Below are 19,293 nucleotides of genomic sequence, written 5' to 3'. Positions count from 1 at the left end.
GCATTAAACTGTACTTGCCATGTTCTTGACCATTTCTCAAGCCTACCTAGGTCATTAATCATTTGTTTGACCCCTCCCAGTGTGTCTACCCTGTTGCACATCTTTGTATCATCTGCAAAAAGGCATACTTATCTGTCTCTCTCTCTCATATATATATATATATATATATAATATGTATCTCTTATTTATGTATCACATATCAAATCTTTTATCTATTTATCTCATATCTATGATTGTCATATCTATCTCACGTCTATGGCTATTTATCTCATAACTATCTACCGTATCTCATATCTATCATATCTGTTTATCTACCTATCTATCTATGATGGATATGAGATGCATATATAATAGATAGATAGATAGATAGATAGATAGATAGATAGATAGATAGATAGATAGATAGATATGAGCTTGATAGGTAGATATGAGATATCTATCGATCATATAATTTTATCTATCTATTAGTTATAGATATTAGTAATCTATATCTCACAGCTATCTATCTCACAGCTATGTATCCCATATCTATCATATATATCTTATATGTATCTAACTCATATTTATCTCTCTCTATCTGTGTATTTCATAGTTATGTATCCCATCTCTCTCTCTCTCTCTCTCTCTCTCTCTCTCTCTCTCTATTATCTACTGTATGTGTCTCATAACTATCCCATATCTATTTCTCTCTCTCTCTTTCTTATATTCATCTAATATCTATGTATCTCATAGCTATCTATCCCATGTCTGTCTGTCTATCTATCTATCTATCTATCTATCTATCTATCTATCTATCTATCTATCTATCTATCTAATATCTGTATATCTCATAGCTATCTATCCCATGTCTATCTATCTATCTATCTATCTATCTATCTATCTATCTATCTATCTATCTATCTATCTATCTATCTATCTCATATCTTTATATGTCACAGGTATCTATCTATCTATCTATCTATCTATCTATCTATCTATCTATCTATCTATCTATCTATCTATCTCATATCTTTATATGTCACAGGTATCTATCTATCTATCTATCTATCTATCTATCTATCTATCTATCTATCTATCTAATATGTATATCATATCTATCTATCTATCTATCTATCTATCTATCTATCTATCTATCTATCTATCTATCACTGTCTCTCTCAGATCTATCTCATATCTCACTATGTATCCTATCTATCTGTCTGTCTATCTATCTATCTCATATCTTTATATGTCAGAGGTATATATATATATATATATATATCATATCTATCTATCTATCTATCTATCTAATATCTATCTATCTATCTATCTATCTATCTATCTATCTATCTCTCTATCTCTCTATCTATCTCTCTATCACTGTCTCTATAAATCTATCTATCTTTCTCATATTTATTTAATATCTATCTATCTATCTATCTATCTATCTATCTATCTATCTATCTATCTATCTATCTCTTATTTATTTAATAGCTATGTATCTCATATCTATCTATCTATCTATCTATCTATCTATCTATCTATCTATCTATCTATCTATCTATCTATCTATCTATCTATCTGTCTACCACTCTGAGTCTCTCTCTCACACACACACACACACACACACACACACACACACACACACACACACACACACACACACACACACACACACACACACACACATATCTATCTCATATCTATCTAATATTTTCTTATATATTTCTCTGTCTATGTATACTCATATCTATCTATCTATCTATCTATCTATCTATCTATCTATCTATCTATCTATCTATCAATCAATCAATCAGTCTACATATCTATCTACCTACAGTACCTATCTCTATCTCTCTCTTTATAGGACAGTCCCCGAATGTTTGATTATGAGGGCAGTGGGGTGTAATAAGAGTAGGGTCTCTCTATGATAATAAAAGAGAATATAGAACAAATCTGCAGCTTGCTCCTGGCACTGCGGGGATACAGTTACTCTCCATAGACATTATATAGGTACCTGTAAGTGGAGAGTTCCCTGTTACAACACCTGGGTAATTGGGCAGCGCTGGAATAATGAAGTTATATAATAGTCACATATACAGCTCCCTGTCTTATTTACTGCAAACCTCACAGAAGAGACCTTATTAGGTAAAGTCCAGATTGCAGTATTCTTCTTATTTCCCCAGCAATTACTCAGATATCATTAATGTACTGGCTGTATACAGTATACAGCAGAGCTGTCAGTCATGGCCAGGCCACTCCCCCTGCTGCTTCTATAAAGGACAGGGCAGGAGCTGAGGACAGGCAGAGGGCAGGCAGAGCTGACAGGGAACAACACTCACTGAGGACTTCTACAGAACAGAGCAGGTATGCTGTGCTTCCATCTACCTGTGCTGCACTCATATCATTGCATAGCTCTTTGTACTGTGTTACTGCTATAATAGCTGCATGTGGTGCTCATTAGCCTGGGGGAATTAGTGCTGTAGTCCTGCAGTGGAGGCTGAGCTGGTGTATTGGCAATTCTGTATGAATCCTGCTTATGTAGCTGAGACAACACTATGTACATAGGAGAAAGTTAGTAATGAGAAAACATCACACCCCTGCTAACGCTGGATATTGTGTCTCCACTAGTGTCTCATCCAGAATGGAACTGTCTTACATGATCTTGCTACACTTCAGCTATCTGACCTTCCTTGGTTCTGTTATGGGGAAGACAGACGTGACTTCAGGAGACAGAAAAAAGTAAGTTAATGATGATTAGAAGTAAGCCGGGTGCACTGAGTGCACAGGTAGTGTGATGAGTCTCTAACCAAACCTGTCCTGTGCACTCACAGATTGTGGAACTTTATTGGGATGAATCGTGTTCGGAGAGATCTCCAGGCAAACCTGCCGCTACCTATCCCAAACAATGATGCAACCTCACAAGTTTCTTTCATCAAACCAGAAGACACAAAGGATTCATTAATGCCTGAGATCAGGTAATTGATTTTTTTTTTTTTTTATACATTTATACTGTCTCTTGTTTGAGTCTAGATTGTAAGGCTTGTGTAGGGTCTCAGCAGAAGAACTTTCTGTATGAGGGCAGACTTGGGCTAAGACAGTAGAGCAATTTAAACATGCATGGGATAGACATAAGGATATCCTTACAAAGAAATGAGGATCAAATAAGGTTTGAGATAAAAAAATATGGTAAAAAAAAAAAAAAGTGCAGACTAGATGGGCCAAGTGGTTCTTATCTGCCGTCAAATTCTGTGTTTCTATGTTGGAGACCTTCTATTCTGCAGAGCTACATATATGTGCACTTATGTAAAGAGCCAACATATTCTATGGTGCAGCACATAAGGAGGACACTTAGGCATAAAAGACAGTAGAATAAATATATGTAGTTAATGGATGATACAGAATGTTTTTGGAATGGACTTGGGAAAGCATATTGCTCCTATGCTAATGGTGTTCCTTTTCCTTCCAGCAATGGTGCCCACATCCGTGTGAAGAGATACAGACACAGTTTCAGCAATTATCCCCAAATCTCCTCCAGGGGCTGTAAGTTTGGCACTTGCATCGTCCATAACCTGGCAAACCAAATCTACCAGTACACAGACAAAGACAAGGACAGCACAGCTCCAGCCAGGAAAATCAGCTCCCAGGGCTACGGCAGGAGGAGAAGGTCTGTTCCTGACCGAAAGCTTCTTCTCCCTGTGGTGGATGGTAGAATAAAACCTTGGTGGGTCAGCACCGGCAATAGCGGAAGCAGTCCTGGTGCCCATCAACAACTGCTGGACAGTAGCAGAGCAGACACACTCCTCCAGAGCAGGTTGTCCAAGACTAGGGACAAATTGTGGCAGACCTTGCTCAGGACTTAAAGCAGACACCCAGCTAGTGGAGATATCTGCAGAACCTCCTGCCTAGGAGGACACATGGAATGTCTCAGTTCCAGTCCAGGGATGAGGATACTGGAGAGAGGACACCAGGAGCCCGACGTACCTTTAGAGTATTAGAAGTTGAATAATGATGAGCAGAAAGTGGTCTTCAGATTTATGGATTTTCCATCATTCCATATCTTTAAGTCTGGGACATTTCTGGGCCAATGTGGTATGTGTCATTTTGCACTTGTGTTACCAAGCACTGAAAGACTATACAAAATGATGGGTTAATGTGAGTGATGGAACTTGTGGTGCTTCCTCGTGGACCAGGTGCCTTCATTGTAGCATCACAGTTGTGCGGCGCTTGGGTCCAGAGCTGAAGGATGGATGTATGGAGGTACCGCAGTACATAGGTTACTTTGGACATTTACCCGGAGCCTGGTTCTAGGCTTCAGATGCCGAATCAACTGACCTCAGCATGGGACAAACTAGTCTCAACGTCTCTGACTTCTGACTGCCAGGTGAAGCAGATGATGTTAGTGGCCTCTTTGGCAGCAAGGGGTTAATTCCCTGAAACCCCACAACCCCCTTACCCTGTCCGCTCACTGCCAATGGACTTGTTACAAAGAGACTTTAATCCAGAATATTCTTAATGGACAATCCAAAAGAACTATCGTTGGTTCCATGTGAGCCGTACCTAATACTTGAACTTCAAACCTTAAGTGCAATCCATATTTTTTATTATTATTATTTGTGTATGTGATATATAGCTATATTTAATTGCTACTGTTTATGTTTGTACTGTCCAAAGCAGAAGTTATTTTTTTACCTGAATTATTATTATAAGGGCATTATATATCTTATTTTAAGATTTGTTTGTCAAATTTGATTTCTGTATTTCCATTTTTCATTCCACGGAGCATTAGAAATATGTAACATGTTATTATATAGTCAGATGGGTTACATTGTACTACAATAAAACAAACAATTCACCTGAACTCTCCACTCATATCTTTCTTCTATATAATTGTGTTATACGCAACTAACTGACCCCTTGGAGAAACTGGCTTATGCAAGGTGAGGATATGTGAACTTTCTGCGTAAGGATATTTATTAGTATTATTATTATTATTAATAAGGATTTATTAGTATTCAGCATTGATAAAGCTTCAGTATATTTGCAGTTCCTTTAATTATATTTATATGTATATATTCATTGTCCTCTGTTTTTGAGTAATTGAGCATCAGGCCCTTAATTCATCTACTGGAATCAGAGCAGTCTGTACCTGCTGCAAGGAACACATTTAATGAATTAGCATTTTTGGGGCATATGTATTAAGACTTGGAGATTGATAAAATGTAGAGAGATAAAGTACCAGCCAATCAGCTCCTGTCATTTTTCAAACACAGCCTGTAAACTGGCAGTTAGGAGATGATTGGCTGCTATTTTATATCGCTACACTTTATCACTCTCAAAGCTTAGTACATCTCCCCCAAGGTCTAAAATGTTGTGCACTAAAGGGCCCCATACACTACAACGATAATGCCCGATTTCATCCGATTTCGACCGTTCGGGCCGATAAATCGGATGAAAAGTGGCAAATCGGATGTGTTTTACGTCTGATCCGATGCACGGTCCCGTGAGCATCGGATCGGAGCCCCTAGATCGTTAGTGCCGCACTCGTGATATGTCGGATCCCGCAGGCATGGCTGGGATCGCATAAGATACATTGTATGCAAAAGGACCGCACACGATGTATCCTATGCAATCCTGCCGCCCGGGAGGCTGCCGGGCGATTTAAGGGTCCGACATATCGCTGTAGTGTATGGGGCCCTTAAGTTTTCACACAGAACACAAAACACCTATTCAATAAAATAGTGCACAAACATAATTATGTAGCGGTCAGTCAGAAATTAACTTTCATTTGTCTAGACTCTAAAGCAAGTCAAAAAAGAGGAGCTGAGATCTTAAAGTGTCAGACATCGCTTTACACGCATGTGAAATAAGTCTAACAAAAATCAATTGTTTATTTGGTGCCTTAATATGCATGGCAGCACCAAGCAGAATGTCTATTTATTGGTGTTGAGCGCCCTCTAGCAGGAAAGTTGTAAACTGCGGTTCTCAGAAACTGGACTACAGAAGTGTCTAGTGCACAGACTAACTATATAAACCAGGTTTAGGCAATCTGTCACCAGCCAGAATTGCCAACATACAGTATACTGAAATCAGAGGCATGCTGGTATTTGTAGTTACACATGAGCTTGAGAAACACATAGATTGCCTGTCTCTGCAGAACTTTGAGCCATCAATCAAACTGTTCTGAACAAATACAAGAAAAACATCCGGCTTCTGAAACTAAAATAGATTTCCAATGGAGTTAAATGGGCCTCAAAAGGTTTAATTTCATCCAGATTGCAAGTGACACATGCTACAATAATGCCTTTAGCTCCTATAAATAGCACACAACGACAAACCTATTTATCTTTTATTATTGCCCAAGCCTCAACATTGTGAAGGCATAATGCCCGTGTTTGTGTGTTACTGGCTCAATGCTGTGTTATTTGCTGGTTACAGAGCAATATGTGACATCTGCACCTGAAGCTGCTACTCTACTGCCTCCTGTGGGGAATATCAGTATTGCAATGTACATACTGCTTAATACTCTTTCAATAGAATAGCTTTCAAATAAAGATCCAGTTTATTTGTAAACAGTTAATACTTTCAAATTAGCTAATGTAGTGACTTAAGCAGGCCAGACTATTAATGGGACAGATTGGGAATACAGCTCCAGGCTTCCACATAAAAATAGGCCCATCCTAGTGACAGCATGATATTGACTAGCCGCCCAGATGACCACATCACCTGGCAACAAATCATAAATATTACAACTATACTTCTGTTTTACTTTTTTTGTAGACATTGGGCTGTGTAGATTATCAGAGCCGGCCCTAACCAATATGATGCCCTAGGCAAGATTTTGGCTGGTGCCCCCTAGCACCACCGCTGGTTCCGCCTCTGACCTTGCACCTCTTTCCCAGCACCATCACCCCTCACCCATAGCAGTCCTTATTTTGGTGCTTGTACCCCCTATATTTTAAATAGGAACAGTTCGCACATTTGGCGCACAGCCCAAAAAGTGGTGTGTTTTTGCTGGCAAGGGGCATGGCCACACAATAGTAACCCCAATTCCAATTACGCCACACAGTAGTGCAACTTTATTCACATTTGATCATGTGATAGTGTCCATAATTCATATTACAACCCACAGTAGTATCACTTTACCTTATAAACGTTACTCCTCACAGTAGTGCCCCTTATTCACATTACATCACACTGAATTGCTCCTTATTCACATTACACCACACCCTATTGCTCTTTATTCACATTAGACGACACAGTAGGGACCTTTCTATATGCAACGACACATAGTAGAGCACCTTATACACATAATGCCACAGAATAATGCCCCTTACACATATGAGACACCTTATTAATGTCCTTATAAACATAATGCGCCTTACATATTATGACAACCTTTATTAATGCCCTTTTACACATAAGGGGGTAAATTTACTAAGATGGGAGTTCTATTTAAGATGGGATGTTGCCCATAGCAACCAATCAGATTCTACTTCTCATTTATCTAGCACCTTCTAGATGATAGTACCTGGAATCTGTTTGGTTGCTATTGGCAACATCCCATCTTAAATAGAACTCCCATTTTAGTAAATTTACCCCAATGTCTCTTACACATATGCCGTACATTATTAGTGCCCCTATACAGATAATGACACATACAGTAGTACCCTGTTACACATATGCCGCACATTATTAATGCCCTTATATACATAATGACACACATAGTGCCCCCTACACATATGTTGTACATTATTAATGCATTTTTACATGACACACATAATGCTCCTTACACATATTCCGAACACTACTGCACAACCAACCCACTCACATGCACACAGCACTCACACTGCCACTAACACTGTGACCTCTGCCTCTGCTTGGATACAGATGTGTCCTCATAAATCTTGCCTCAATGCTAACGTCGGGCACCTTTCTTTTATGAAAATGCATCTTATTTGCATTGCTATGTGGCTAGGATGCACAAGCAGCTTCTGCTGATTAAAATGATATGTAGCATGCCTATATACTGTGTGAGACTGTGGCTGTATCTGCATATGAAATGCTACACACAGAATATAGGCATGCTGCATATCATTTTAATCAGCAGAAGCTGATGATGCCCCTAGGCATATCAAATGCCCTAGGCAATTGCCTAGTTTGCCTATGCCTATGGCCGACTCTGTAGATTATCATTATTCCACCCTCATGGCACTGGCCACACCCACATGGAACTGGTCACACCCGCATGGAACTGGCCACACCCACACAGTGTTGGTCACACTTTCTCCACTTCACACAATCCGGGCCCTGGAGTTATGGGACCCCCATTTCCCACCCAATATACTGTATTTAATAACAAGGGGAGTGTATATTATTTTTACTATAGTTATTATGTTTTATAAGTAAAATCTATAGTGTGAAAACAGTGCTGTGTAGTGGTAGCACACACTGACTCTGGTCTTGTGCACTGTGGTTTATTTTGTCAAAATGACCGCAGGCCAGTGTTCTTCACACAATTAGTCTTTATACAAGGCATTGACAAAGGTTCCAGCTCCTTACAAAAACTCCCAAATGGCCCTATCACTAACTGAGACCTTCACCCTAGTCACCGGGCAGGTTTTCCAGCATTGGCCATCCAGATAAATATTTTTATACCTTAGTCTCCTCCTCCCCTTCCCAGACTGACAGGCAAGCAACACTCCCACAGCTGCTCTGTTTGATCAGTCACATGCCTTCAGCTGCACCAAACTGCAGCAGAGAAATGCACTGAAATCAGTCAAGCAGGAAAGACACACATTTCCTATCGTCTAAATGCATGACTTCCCTGGGCATAACAGATAAACATCCTTGGCTCCTTTGTAGCACGCTGCCCCTATTGCCACAATATTTATTCATTTATCACAGCCAGAGATGTTACAAATGTTCGAATGTATTTTGAAACATTATGAAACATCTTTGTCTGTCAATACATTGTGTCATGATGCAAAAACCTATTCGTTAAATAATAGGATCAAATAACTGTCACTGACTGGCACAAAGAACTTGCAATCTATTGTGAGTTCAAGTACCAAGATAATGTAACTTGATGTAGGTCACAGGAGGAACAGACTTGTGTAGATTTCAGACTAAGCAAGTCGTTATGTGCACTTCTCCAGAACGCAGATTACAGTACAAGGTTATCTGATGTGATGTCAATTCTGCATACACCGTTACTAAATCTACCACAACCTAGGCAGAACACGGGATAACAATCAGATGGCCACATTCAGCGCAGAGTAAAAAGGATTGATTAACCCCTTACTGTCCGCCAACACAGCACAGAGATAGAGGCAAAGATAACTGATAGGTAGATAGATCAATCAATAGATAGATAGATAGATAGATAGATAGATAATCGAAATGATTAAGGGAAACTATTATGCAATCTTCAGGAGGATCTGAAAATCTTGCCTGCTATTCCGGAACGGCTGGGAGGCTCCAGAAAATCGTGTGGCCCTCTCGGCCACCCGGAAAGTTGGCAAGTCTCCCGCAGCCGCCCTCCACCACCCACATACCCCTGCACTTACCCATATTCCCCTGCAGGTGTAACACAGTATGTACACACACCATATACTAGTGAAAAATGAAGTCAGATCAGACTGTCTATGCTAGTTTTCAGGAACACTGGTAGATGCACAGAAAATCCTTTGAAGGGCTATGTTGGCCCATAATTAGCTGGTCCTCATATAGAAGACAGTTGATCTGCAGAGATGTGATAATGCTATACTGTATTTCCAGAGTGATTAGTGTATGTGATGATGTAAGAGATTGAATGTACATGCCTACACATGTGTTGTGGACCAGACTCTTCCGAAAGATGACTTTAACTCCCCATACTGATCTGCTCTGTCCATTGGCTTAAATGACATTCATGATGTATTTTTAGGAATCTCTACCTTTGGCATTTACACATGTGTAATCTTCCAGTCATTGAATAGAAGTCGAGAACTGTCCCCCTGGCACTCAGTCTCCTTGAGGGTAGCTTGACTCGGCACTTGACTGTGGTCTCTGTGGGTGGTAATAGCATTCTTCTGCTGGTGAAGGAGGGAGTTGGGCTATAAATTATTTTGAATTTCTATAGACATGAATGGTCTCCATCCCAGTGACCTTCAGTGAAATGCTTAAAATATCTGAAAAACATGATGATTGCACTCAGTGGTCCTCTGGACCTTGCCAAATGCAAAGAGCATGATCTATGACAGAACATGTCCTCGGATCTCAGCATCTTGGCCCATTCAGTGCCCAGGGGATGAGGGTCAGTCTAGGAGCCATCACGAGCGCAGAAGTGATACAGATGTTTGGATTGTTCTGTTGATAGAGCAACTGGATAGGATCATTAAGACACTAAACTATTTCTCTGCCGGTGAGAATAAGATGTGTTGTAACAATGGCTGTAGCAGGGATACCCCTCTATCTTCCCCTTTGTCCAGTTCTCATCTGAGGTCTCATAATTTGGCTGAAGGCGAGAACGTAATTTCTGGCGTGGTTGTCCAAGTAATGGGTTCCTGCGTATTACAAGTACTGGCAGACAGACCAAAGAGAATGCAAAAAGGTACTCCAGCGCTGACAGACATAGATTGCAGCCTGAAATTTCTAAATGCATGTCACCACACTCCAATAATGGCGGTAATTCTGAGTTGATCGCAGCAGGAAATTTGTTAGCAGTTGGGCAAAACCATGGCCCTCATTCCGAGTCGTTCGCTCGGTAATTTTCATCGCATCGCAGTGAAATTCCGCTTAGTACGCATGCGCAATAATCGCACTGCGACTGCGCCAAGTAATTTTACAATGAAGATAGTATTTTTACTCACGGCTTTTTCCTCGCTCCGGCGATCGTAGTGTGATTGACAGGAAATGGGTGTTACTGGGCGGAAACACTGCGTTTTCGGGGCGTGTGGATAAAAACGCTACCGTTTCCGGAAAAAACGCAGGAGTGGCCGGAGAAACGGGGGAGTGTCTGGGCGAACGCTGGGTGTGTTTATGACGTCAAACCAGGAACGACAAGCACTGAACTGATCGCAGATGCCGAGTAAGTCTGGAGCTACTCTGAAACTGCTAAGTAGTTTGTAATCGCATTATTGCGAATACATCGGTCGCAATTTTAAGAAGCTAAGATACACTCCCAGTAGGCGGCGGCTTAGCGTGTGTAACTCTGCTAAAATCGCCTTGCGAGCGATCAACTCGGAATGAGGGCCCATGTGCACTGCAGGGGAGGCAGATATAACATGTGCAGAGAGAGATTTGGGTGGGTTATTTTGTTTCTGTGCAGGGTAAATACTGGCTGCTTTATTTTTACACTGCAATTTAGATTGCAGATTCAACACACCCCACCCAAATCTCTCTCTCTCTGCACATGTTATATCTGCCTCCCCTGCACTGCACATGTTACATCTGCCCCACCTGCACTGCACATGGTTTTGCCCAACTGCTAACAAAGTACCTGCTGCGATCAACTCAGAATTACCCCCAATTTACATAGCTACACAAAAAAAAAGATGGCTCACCGAGGGGGTAATTCAGAGTTGATCGCAGCAGCAAATTTGTTAGCAGTTGGGCAAAACCATTTGCACTGCAGGGGGGGGCAGATGTAACATGTGCAGAGAGAGTTAGATTTAGGTGGGATGTGTTCAAACTGAAATCTAAGTTGCAGTGTAAAAATAAAGCAGCCAGTATTTACCCTGCACATAAACAAAATAACCCACCCAAATCTAACTCTCTCTGCACATGTTACATCTGCCCCACCTGCAGTGCACATGGTTTTACCCAACTGCTAACAAATTTGCTGCTGCGATCAACTCTGAATTACTCCCCAGTGCACAACAGATGCAAGCCATGAGATGACACATTAGGAAAATAAGGACCTACCAAAGCTAAGTCCCTTCATAAATACTTCAATATGGACAAAGGGATCTATTCATGAAGCCATGAAAAGTGTGGAGAAGTTGCCCAATCAGCTGCTTCGTATAATGGGTAACTTCTCCACTGGCTCACTTCTCAGCTCTTTTCACTGCTTCATAAATAGATCCGGAAGTCACTTATCTCCTATATATTAGCCCAGAGTGACTGTGTGTATAAGGCTGGACGGAGTCATAGAGTCAAAGATCTGGGTGGCTGGATGCAGGGCGGGGATAGTCCCCTCCCTCAGTCTGCCCATCCCTGCCCAGTCCCCTCCTCTTGTCCGCCCAGTCTCCTCCCTCCCTCCTCCCCGCACAGTCCCCTCCCTATCCCTGCACAGTCCCGACACCCTGGTGGCACTAGAGCCGGTGACTGTAAGCAGGACTCGCTGCAGCCTCAGACTTCGGGACTCCAGCACCGAGCTGCGGCCAAGAGTCCGGTGGCTGCCGCAGAGTCCCCTCCCTCCTCCCCACACAGTCCCCTCCCCTTCTCCACCCAGTCCCCTCCCTCCTCCCCGCACAGTGCCCTCCCCGTCCCCTCACAGTCCCCACACCCTGGTGACACTAGAGCCGGTGACTGTAAGCAGGACTCGCAGCAGCAGCCTCAGTCTCCGGGACTCCAGCACCGAGCTGCGGCCATGAGTCTGGCGGCTGCCGCACAGTCCTGAGTGGGCAGCATGGAGGTGAATGCCAATGTGCCGGGGACGGGCACTGACAGCCTCCCAGCCCTGACACAGCCCATCAAGCACCATGCCATTACCAATAACTACAAGGTGTCCAAACACGTGCTGGGCCTGGGCATCAACGGCAAAGTGCTGGAGTGTTACCGCAGGGAGGGCGGGCAGAAGTGTGCGATGAAGGTAGGTGCTCGCTCGGGGGCTCAGGGTGTGTGCCAGGGCACAGGGTAGCCTAGGTACAGCCATGGCATAGCTCAGTTATAAGGACATGGCAGCACCAGGGTTATATGGTGGGTACACGTAGTGCCAGTGTTATATGATGAATACATGGCAGTGCCAGGCTTATATGATAGGTACATGCCAGCGCCAGAGTTGTATAATGGGTACATGGCAGCGCCAGGGTTATGCGGAGAGTACAGTGCAAGCATGGCAGCGCCAGGCATATATGATGGGTAGATGAAGTGCAGATCTGGGTGGCTGGATTCAGGGCATGATCCCCTCACTTTCTGGTGAGTGGTGAACACTTTAAATGTAGCTGAGGAAAGCACCTAAGACGCAGAGGTCGCACTCCCTGCCTGACCACACTCTGCTGCGTATAATTCCGTCCTGCGCCATGCACCCGCACCATGCATGGCACTGTGGGGAAATATGTATCTCGCACTGTGGGGCAATATGTATCTGGCACTGTGGGGCAATATGTATCTGGCACTGTGAGGCAATATGTATCTGGCATTGTGGGGTAATATGTATCTGGCACTGGGGTAATATGTATCTGGCATTGTGGGGTAATATGTATCTGGCACTGGGGTAAAATGTATCTGGCACTGTGGGGCAATGTGTATCTGGCACTGGGGTAATATGTATCTGGCACTGTGGGGCAATGTGTATCTGGCACTGGGGTAATATGTATCTGGCACTATGGGAAAATGTGTATGATACTGTGTAAAAAGGGGACTCTGCCTGCGTACTGTGTAAAAAAGTGATAGTGTGCTGAGAGACAACACAAGGGGGAGGTGATAGTGTGCTGAGAAACGACACAAGGGGGAGGTGATAGTGTGCTGAGATACGACACAAGGGGGAAGTGATAGTGTGCTGAGAGACAACACAAGTGGGAGGTGATAGTGTGCTGAGAGACGACACAAGTGGGAGGTGATAGTCATGTTGGCGCGCCCCATTTTCAGTGACCACGCCCCTTATGGTTTGTGACCATGCCCCTTTGGCGCGTGCAAATACTTCAATTTGTGTGATTTTTTTTTTTTGGGGGGGACGCCACTCTTCATCTTGCCTTGGGCTCCGAAAACCCTAGATACGCTTCTGCGCAGCACTTCTGTGTCAAGAACCGGCGTTCAGTGGCATCTCACTTACCGGCGCGCTGGTGTGCAGGCCTCCGGAGGTCACGGCCCCAGTTTACGGCTGCATGAATGCTCTGTCCGCGGGCACAGTGCCCACTGTCATTGTGTGCCCCTGAAGTCCATCTAGTGTGTACCCACTATCTGTGCAGCATGGGCGCCGCCATGACACTTGCGGTCAGCTGACCTGTAAACACCCAATCCTGCGCTGTGTCTGCACACATGATTCAAGCATCCAATGCCTGCTGACCAGGGGGTATAAATCCAGAACATCGGCTCAGTCTCATCGCCTTGAACAACGCATCACATCCAGTGTACAGCGTCTCCTGGCTCCAGTCTCCTGTCTCCAGTGATTTCCTTGCTCCAGTGTCTCCGTGGAACTACAGGCTCCAGCCAACCTACCTGTGGGCATTGTGTGTAGAAGCGACTCTGTTACATGTGGGCACTGTGTGTATAAGCAGCTCTGCTACCTGTGGCCATTGTGTGTATAAGCGACACTGCTACCCGTGGGCATTGTGTGTATAAGTGACACTGCTACCAGTGGGCATTGTGTGTATAAGCAGTGCTGCTACCTGTAGCCATTGTGTGTATAGGCGGCACTGCTACCTGCGGCCACTCCGTGTATAAGTGACTCAGCTACCTGTGGCCACTGTGTGTATAAGCGCCTCTGTTACCTGTGGGTATTGTGTGTAGAAGTGGCACTGCTACCTGTGGCCATTGTATGTATAAGTGGCACTGCTACATGTGGGCACTGTGTGTATAAGCGGTTTTGCTACCTGTGCCCACTGTGCGTATAAGCTGTGCTGCTACCTGTGGGCACTGTGTGTATAAGCGGCTCTGCTACCTGTGAGCTCTGTGTGTATAAGCGGCTCTGCTACCTGTGGGCACTGTGTGTATAAGTGTCTCTGCTACCTGTGGGTATTGTGTGTATAAGCGGCTCTGCTACCTGTGGCCACAGGACTTTGGTGTCTTATCTAGAGTGCATTGCTGCTATTCATCTGGTACTTTATGATGCATACACTAGCAGTAAATACTACACTATGTTATTCATCGTGACCTGCGGCCACTTTTCACGCCCTCACAAAGGGCTACGCCCCCTTGACCATCCCCTTGCAATATTTACCCACTAACATAAAAATTGTTGCAGGTAATGCTCCATATAATAACAATTATAGCACAGCTGAAGCCCGTGCAGGGGTTAACGGGTCGTAGCCTCTTGCAACGGTATTTTCTGTCTAACCCCTTGCCTCTCTTTATCCTCTCCCTACCACCCTGCCTCTCCCTATCCTTTACCGATCGCACAGCGTTTCTGTACATTCCATCCCCCCCCCCCCCCCCCCTACACCTGTCTATCTTTTCTCAACCAGACACCATTTCCGTATGCCCTCTATACTGCCCTGCGTTTCTGAATCTGTTATCTACCGGCCTGCGTATGTCCAAAGGCGTGCAGGAGTTAACGGGGCGTAGCCCCAAACGACGGTGTGCAGAGCGCCCGTAGGCCCCCATCTCCATTGGACCAACAGTGTGAAATCTTGGCATTGAACACCTAGTTTTTCCTCGTGGGATGTCCAGGATACAGAGCACAAGTACCAAAGTGTCCTTCAGATAAAATGGCCGTCTCAGTAGATAGAGCATACACACATAGCAGAGACAGACATTAGTAACTGTGTCTTCTCGGGGTCTGTATTTGTTGTGGACTTGGACAGCTCCATCTTTTGTATAGTTGAGAGCTGGCCCTGGTTGAACAGAAGCCATGACCAATTCCGTGTGGAGATCAGTACATGCCCCTGGTCCGCATTATCTGCTAGGACATGTCAGGTTTGGCCCATCCTTGATTACAATCAGTAGCGGATCTTGCCACGGGCAAGCAGGACTTTTGCCCAGGGCGCCGCCTTCCGGAGGGCGCCGGCGCCATGTGGAGGGAGCCGCACCATGGCAAGATACGCTACCCGTCTTGTTTCCCTTCGTGGAGAGGACCTTTGCTGTGCGGTGCGCGCACAGCATTGTGGGACTGGCACAGACGCTAGGGGTCATAATTGACCTCTAGTGTCTATCTATGCTGTGCTATGGGAGAGACGTCATGACGTCTCTCCCATAGATTCGAGGAGAGGAGCGGCGCCGGCGGAGGTCTGCAGCGGTCGGGACTCAGTAGCGGGGATAGTAAGTATTCATTCTTTTTTTTTTTTTGTAAGCGGCGCTACTGTACAGGGGGCACAAATGGGGGCACAACTCTACAGGGGGCGTAACTGACCATGCCCCTGTATGAAGCCACGCCCCTATTTTCCGTCCAGGGTGCCACAATGGCTAGAACCAGCCCTGATTACAATTCTCCCCTCCAGGAGACGACACAAGCTCGGTGAGTGGGTTTTCCTTACATAGCTTGGGAGGTCCTAAAATGGCTCTCCACTTTACTGCCAGGAATAATGCAAAATTCAGACATGGTAATAATGCTTTGGGGCTTGTCTGCTCAACTCTGTGCACAGCTTCCGTAACATAGATGATAGGGCAAATCATGCTACAGTATGCCGCAGGTCTCTTGTGGATTTGGAAGTTGTATTAGGTGAGCTACAGGGGTGTGGATCATTAGATCGACAGTGCCTAGGTCGACAATGTTTAGTCGACCACTATAGGTCGACAGTCACTAGGTCGACAGGGTTGGAAGGTCGACAGGGTTTCTAGGTCGACATGTGCTAGGTCGACAGGTCAAAAGGTCGACATGAGTTATTGTTTTTTTGTGTCGTTTTCTTCGTAGAGTAACCGGGAATCCCAATTAGTGCACCGCGTCTATACAATACCAACAGTCAAAATACCGACATTTATTATACCGACATGTTCAGAATGCCGACATTTGAAATGCAGACATGTCAAAATACCAACAGTTTTTCTGGGGGGGGGGGGGAGTTTTGTGTGTCAGTGTCAACATAGGTCGACATGGACACCGTCCACACTGTTATATTCCCCATCCAGGTCCAGCAGGATGGTAAAGTATGAACAAGTCTGTTTTGGGACAAAAATTCCTTAAAAAATGCATGTCGGCATTTGAAATGTCTGTATTCTGACTATGTGGGCATTATGAACATGTCGGCATAATGCTTGTCAGTATTTTGACTGTCGGTCAATGGGTGTCGGGATTAGGACCGTTGGTATTGTGTCCTCGGCATTGGCTACTCGCTGCCCACATATTGTTATTACAACAGCCCTGCAGTGGGAGATTCGCCCTCTGAAACCCCCATCAATCCTTAATACGGGATGCCAGCTTACCCTAACACTTAGCAACACAATGGCACATACAGATATATCTTTTCTCTTCCTGGTGCTCGAGTCACATTTGCTGTGAATAGTATACCACAACTGTTCACATTCGCTTCCATAGGAATATATCATGCCTGCCTACTCTCCCGGAATGGCGGGGAAACTCCCAAGAACCGGGTGACCCTCCCGACCCCCGGAAGAGCAGGCAAGTCTCCCGATTCTTAAATTCATCCGTGCCCGGCCGCCCACTTGTTGCATTGCGTCATCATAGCCACGCCCCCTGCAGTATAATTACGTCTTAAATGACGTCCCGCTGTAACCACGCCCCGAGCCACCTCTGTCCCGCCTCCACTCCGCCCCCTCTGTTCCTCATTGTCCTGCCCCGCCCCCCTGCTGAGCCGACCTGGCGGCTCTCTCCCGGAGAGTGCAGCCTGGAGGTAGGTAAGTATGGAATATATAGGTACGCAGGTTCCCGTGGCTAGTTGCAATCTGTATTAGTCTAATAGCTGTATTTATAGTATACCCAGTAGCCTTGAGAGAAGAGGAGGGGAGGGGGTACAAATTACCTGGGCCCAGGTCTGATGGAGGGGCCCAGGCCCACACCTCCTTTGATTAGGCCATGCCACCTGAAAAGTGCCTGGGCACAGCCAGGCTCTCTACTGCCCTGAAGGCATGCCCTGCTCCAGTGAGTGGGTGCCTCTCATGTGCTAGACACGCCCCCAAAGAGGTGTGACCATGCCTCCTGCATGCTGTGATCACACCTCCTCCAGGGGTGCCTCAGAAACTTGTTATACCGTGGCCCAGGATTTCTCTTGGCAGCCCTATTTATACCACTGAATAATGCAGGTTTCACATAATGAACTATGTAACACTTAAGAAATAATGGACCCTTATTGTAATTATTAGAAGTCACCAGGTAGTTCTGTGATTCACAGGAATCTAATCTGTGTAATATAATGTACAGCAGCGAGTACTCATTATAATGCACCAGATTTGCTCATTAACGCTGCAGTGCTGACAAAATTGTAAGCGATGACATCACTGTTTACACAATTATTACTTGCAGAAGATTAGAGCTATCCTAACGTCACTTGTGTATTACAGTGCACTGCTGCCCTCTGCTGGTGCTCACCACGTATTATTCTTTTGTGTTCTTTTCCTTGTTTTTAAGATAGTTTTATGTCTATTTTAAATGATTATACAGATGTTTACTTGTATCACATTCATGTGTCAATGACTGTCTAAAGGCGCCCATACACTAGGTAGACGTATCCTCCGTCGCATGCCATACCCGTCCGACTCCCCGGAAGCTCCTGGACTCACAATATCCTCCAGGTGCATCTACTCATGATGTGCTAACGTTAGATCACATGCAATCTAGCGTTACAGCACCTCATCGCAATCGACAGGGCCAGATCTTACCTACTGCCTGTAAGATCTGAAAACCCTACTTACGACCCCCAGGAGCACATCTCAGATCGTAATCGTAAGTGGACCGCACACGATGTGATCCACTTACTCGCTATACGTCGGCCTGATACGTCAATATCGTTCATGAGTCGCAAGATCTACAGGCTAGCTTCACTAGGGGGCGCTGTACTGTTAAGTCACATAGCACGCTGCTAAAGCTGTTCCTGTTTCACCACTTGAGTGACATAGGGGTCTATTTACTAAGCCTTGAACAGAGCTAAAGTGAATAGAGATAATGGGGCAGATGTATTAAGTCTGGAGGAGTGATAAAGAAGTGATAAGTTGTAGGTGATAACGCACCAACCAATCAGCTCCTAACGGTCATTTTTCAAATCCATAATGATTGCCTGGTGCGTTATCACCTTCCACTTATCACTGCTTTATCACTTCTCCTGGCTTAATACATCTGCCCCAAAGTACCAGACAACCAGCTCCTAAATGTCATGTCACAGGCTGTGCTGGAAAAATGAGAGGAGGTGATTGGTTGATAGTTTATCTCCCTTTACTTTATCACTCTCCAAGGCTTAGTAAATAGACCCCTTAGTAAGCAGTAACGCAGAGATGTATTAATATCTGTCATATTGTAGTGCCCCTTAGATCACATTATGCCACATTGTAATGCCCCTTAGA

General features: G+C 44.5%; 1 protein-coding gene across 1 annotated transcript; it reads left to right on the top strand.

The window, feature by feature from the left end:
* Positions 1-2,292: 2,292 nt before the first annotated feature.
* Positions 2,293-4,840, top strand: ADM (adrenomedullin). Its single transcript, XM_063946068.1, has 4 exons — positions 2,293-2,346; positions 2,611-2,721; positions 2,814-2,957; positions 3,449-4,840. Exons 2-4 carry the CDS (start codon positions 2,624-2,626, stop codon positions 3,840-3,842), a joined length of 636 nt encoding a protein of 211 aa, XP_063802138.1. The 5' UTR covers positions 2,293-2,346; positions 2,611-2,623; the 3' UTR covers positions 3,843-4,840.
* The last annotated feature ends 14,453 nt before the right edge of the window (positions 4,841-19,293 follow it).

This window comes from Pseudophryne corroboree, chromosome 11, assembly GCF_028390025.1.
Source record: "Pseudophryne corroboree isolate aPseCor3 chromosome 11, aPseCor3.hap2, whole genome shotgun sequence".
NCBI lineage: Eukaryota > Metazoa > Chordata > Amphibia > Anura > Myobatrachidae > Pseudophryne > Pseudophryne corroboree.
Note: the sequence above shows the minus strand (reverse complement) of the source record. Positions and strands in the feature narration are given on the sequence as shown.

Coding starts and splice junctions, on each gene's coding strand:
- ADM (XM_063946068.1), top strand. CDS start 2,624: ATGGAACTGTCTTACATGATCTTGCTACACTTCAGCTATCTGACCTTC. Junction 2,722..2,813: donor ACTTCAGGAGACAGAAAAAA/GTAAGTTAATGA, acceptor GTGCACTCACAG/ATTGTGGAACTTTATTGGGA. Junction 2,958..3,448: donor TCATTAATGCCTGAGATCAG/GTAATTGATTTT, acceptor TTTTCCTTCCAG/CAATGGTGCCCACATCCGTG.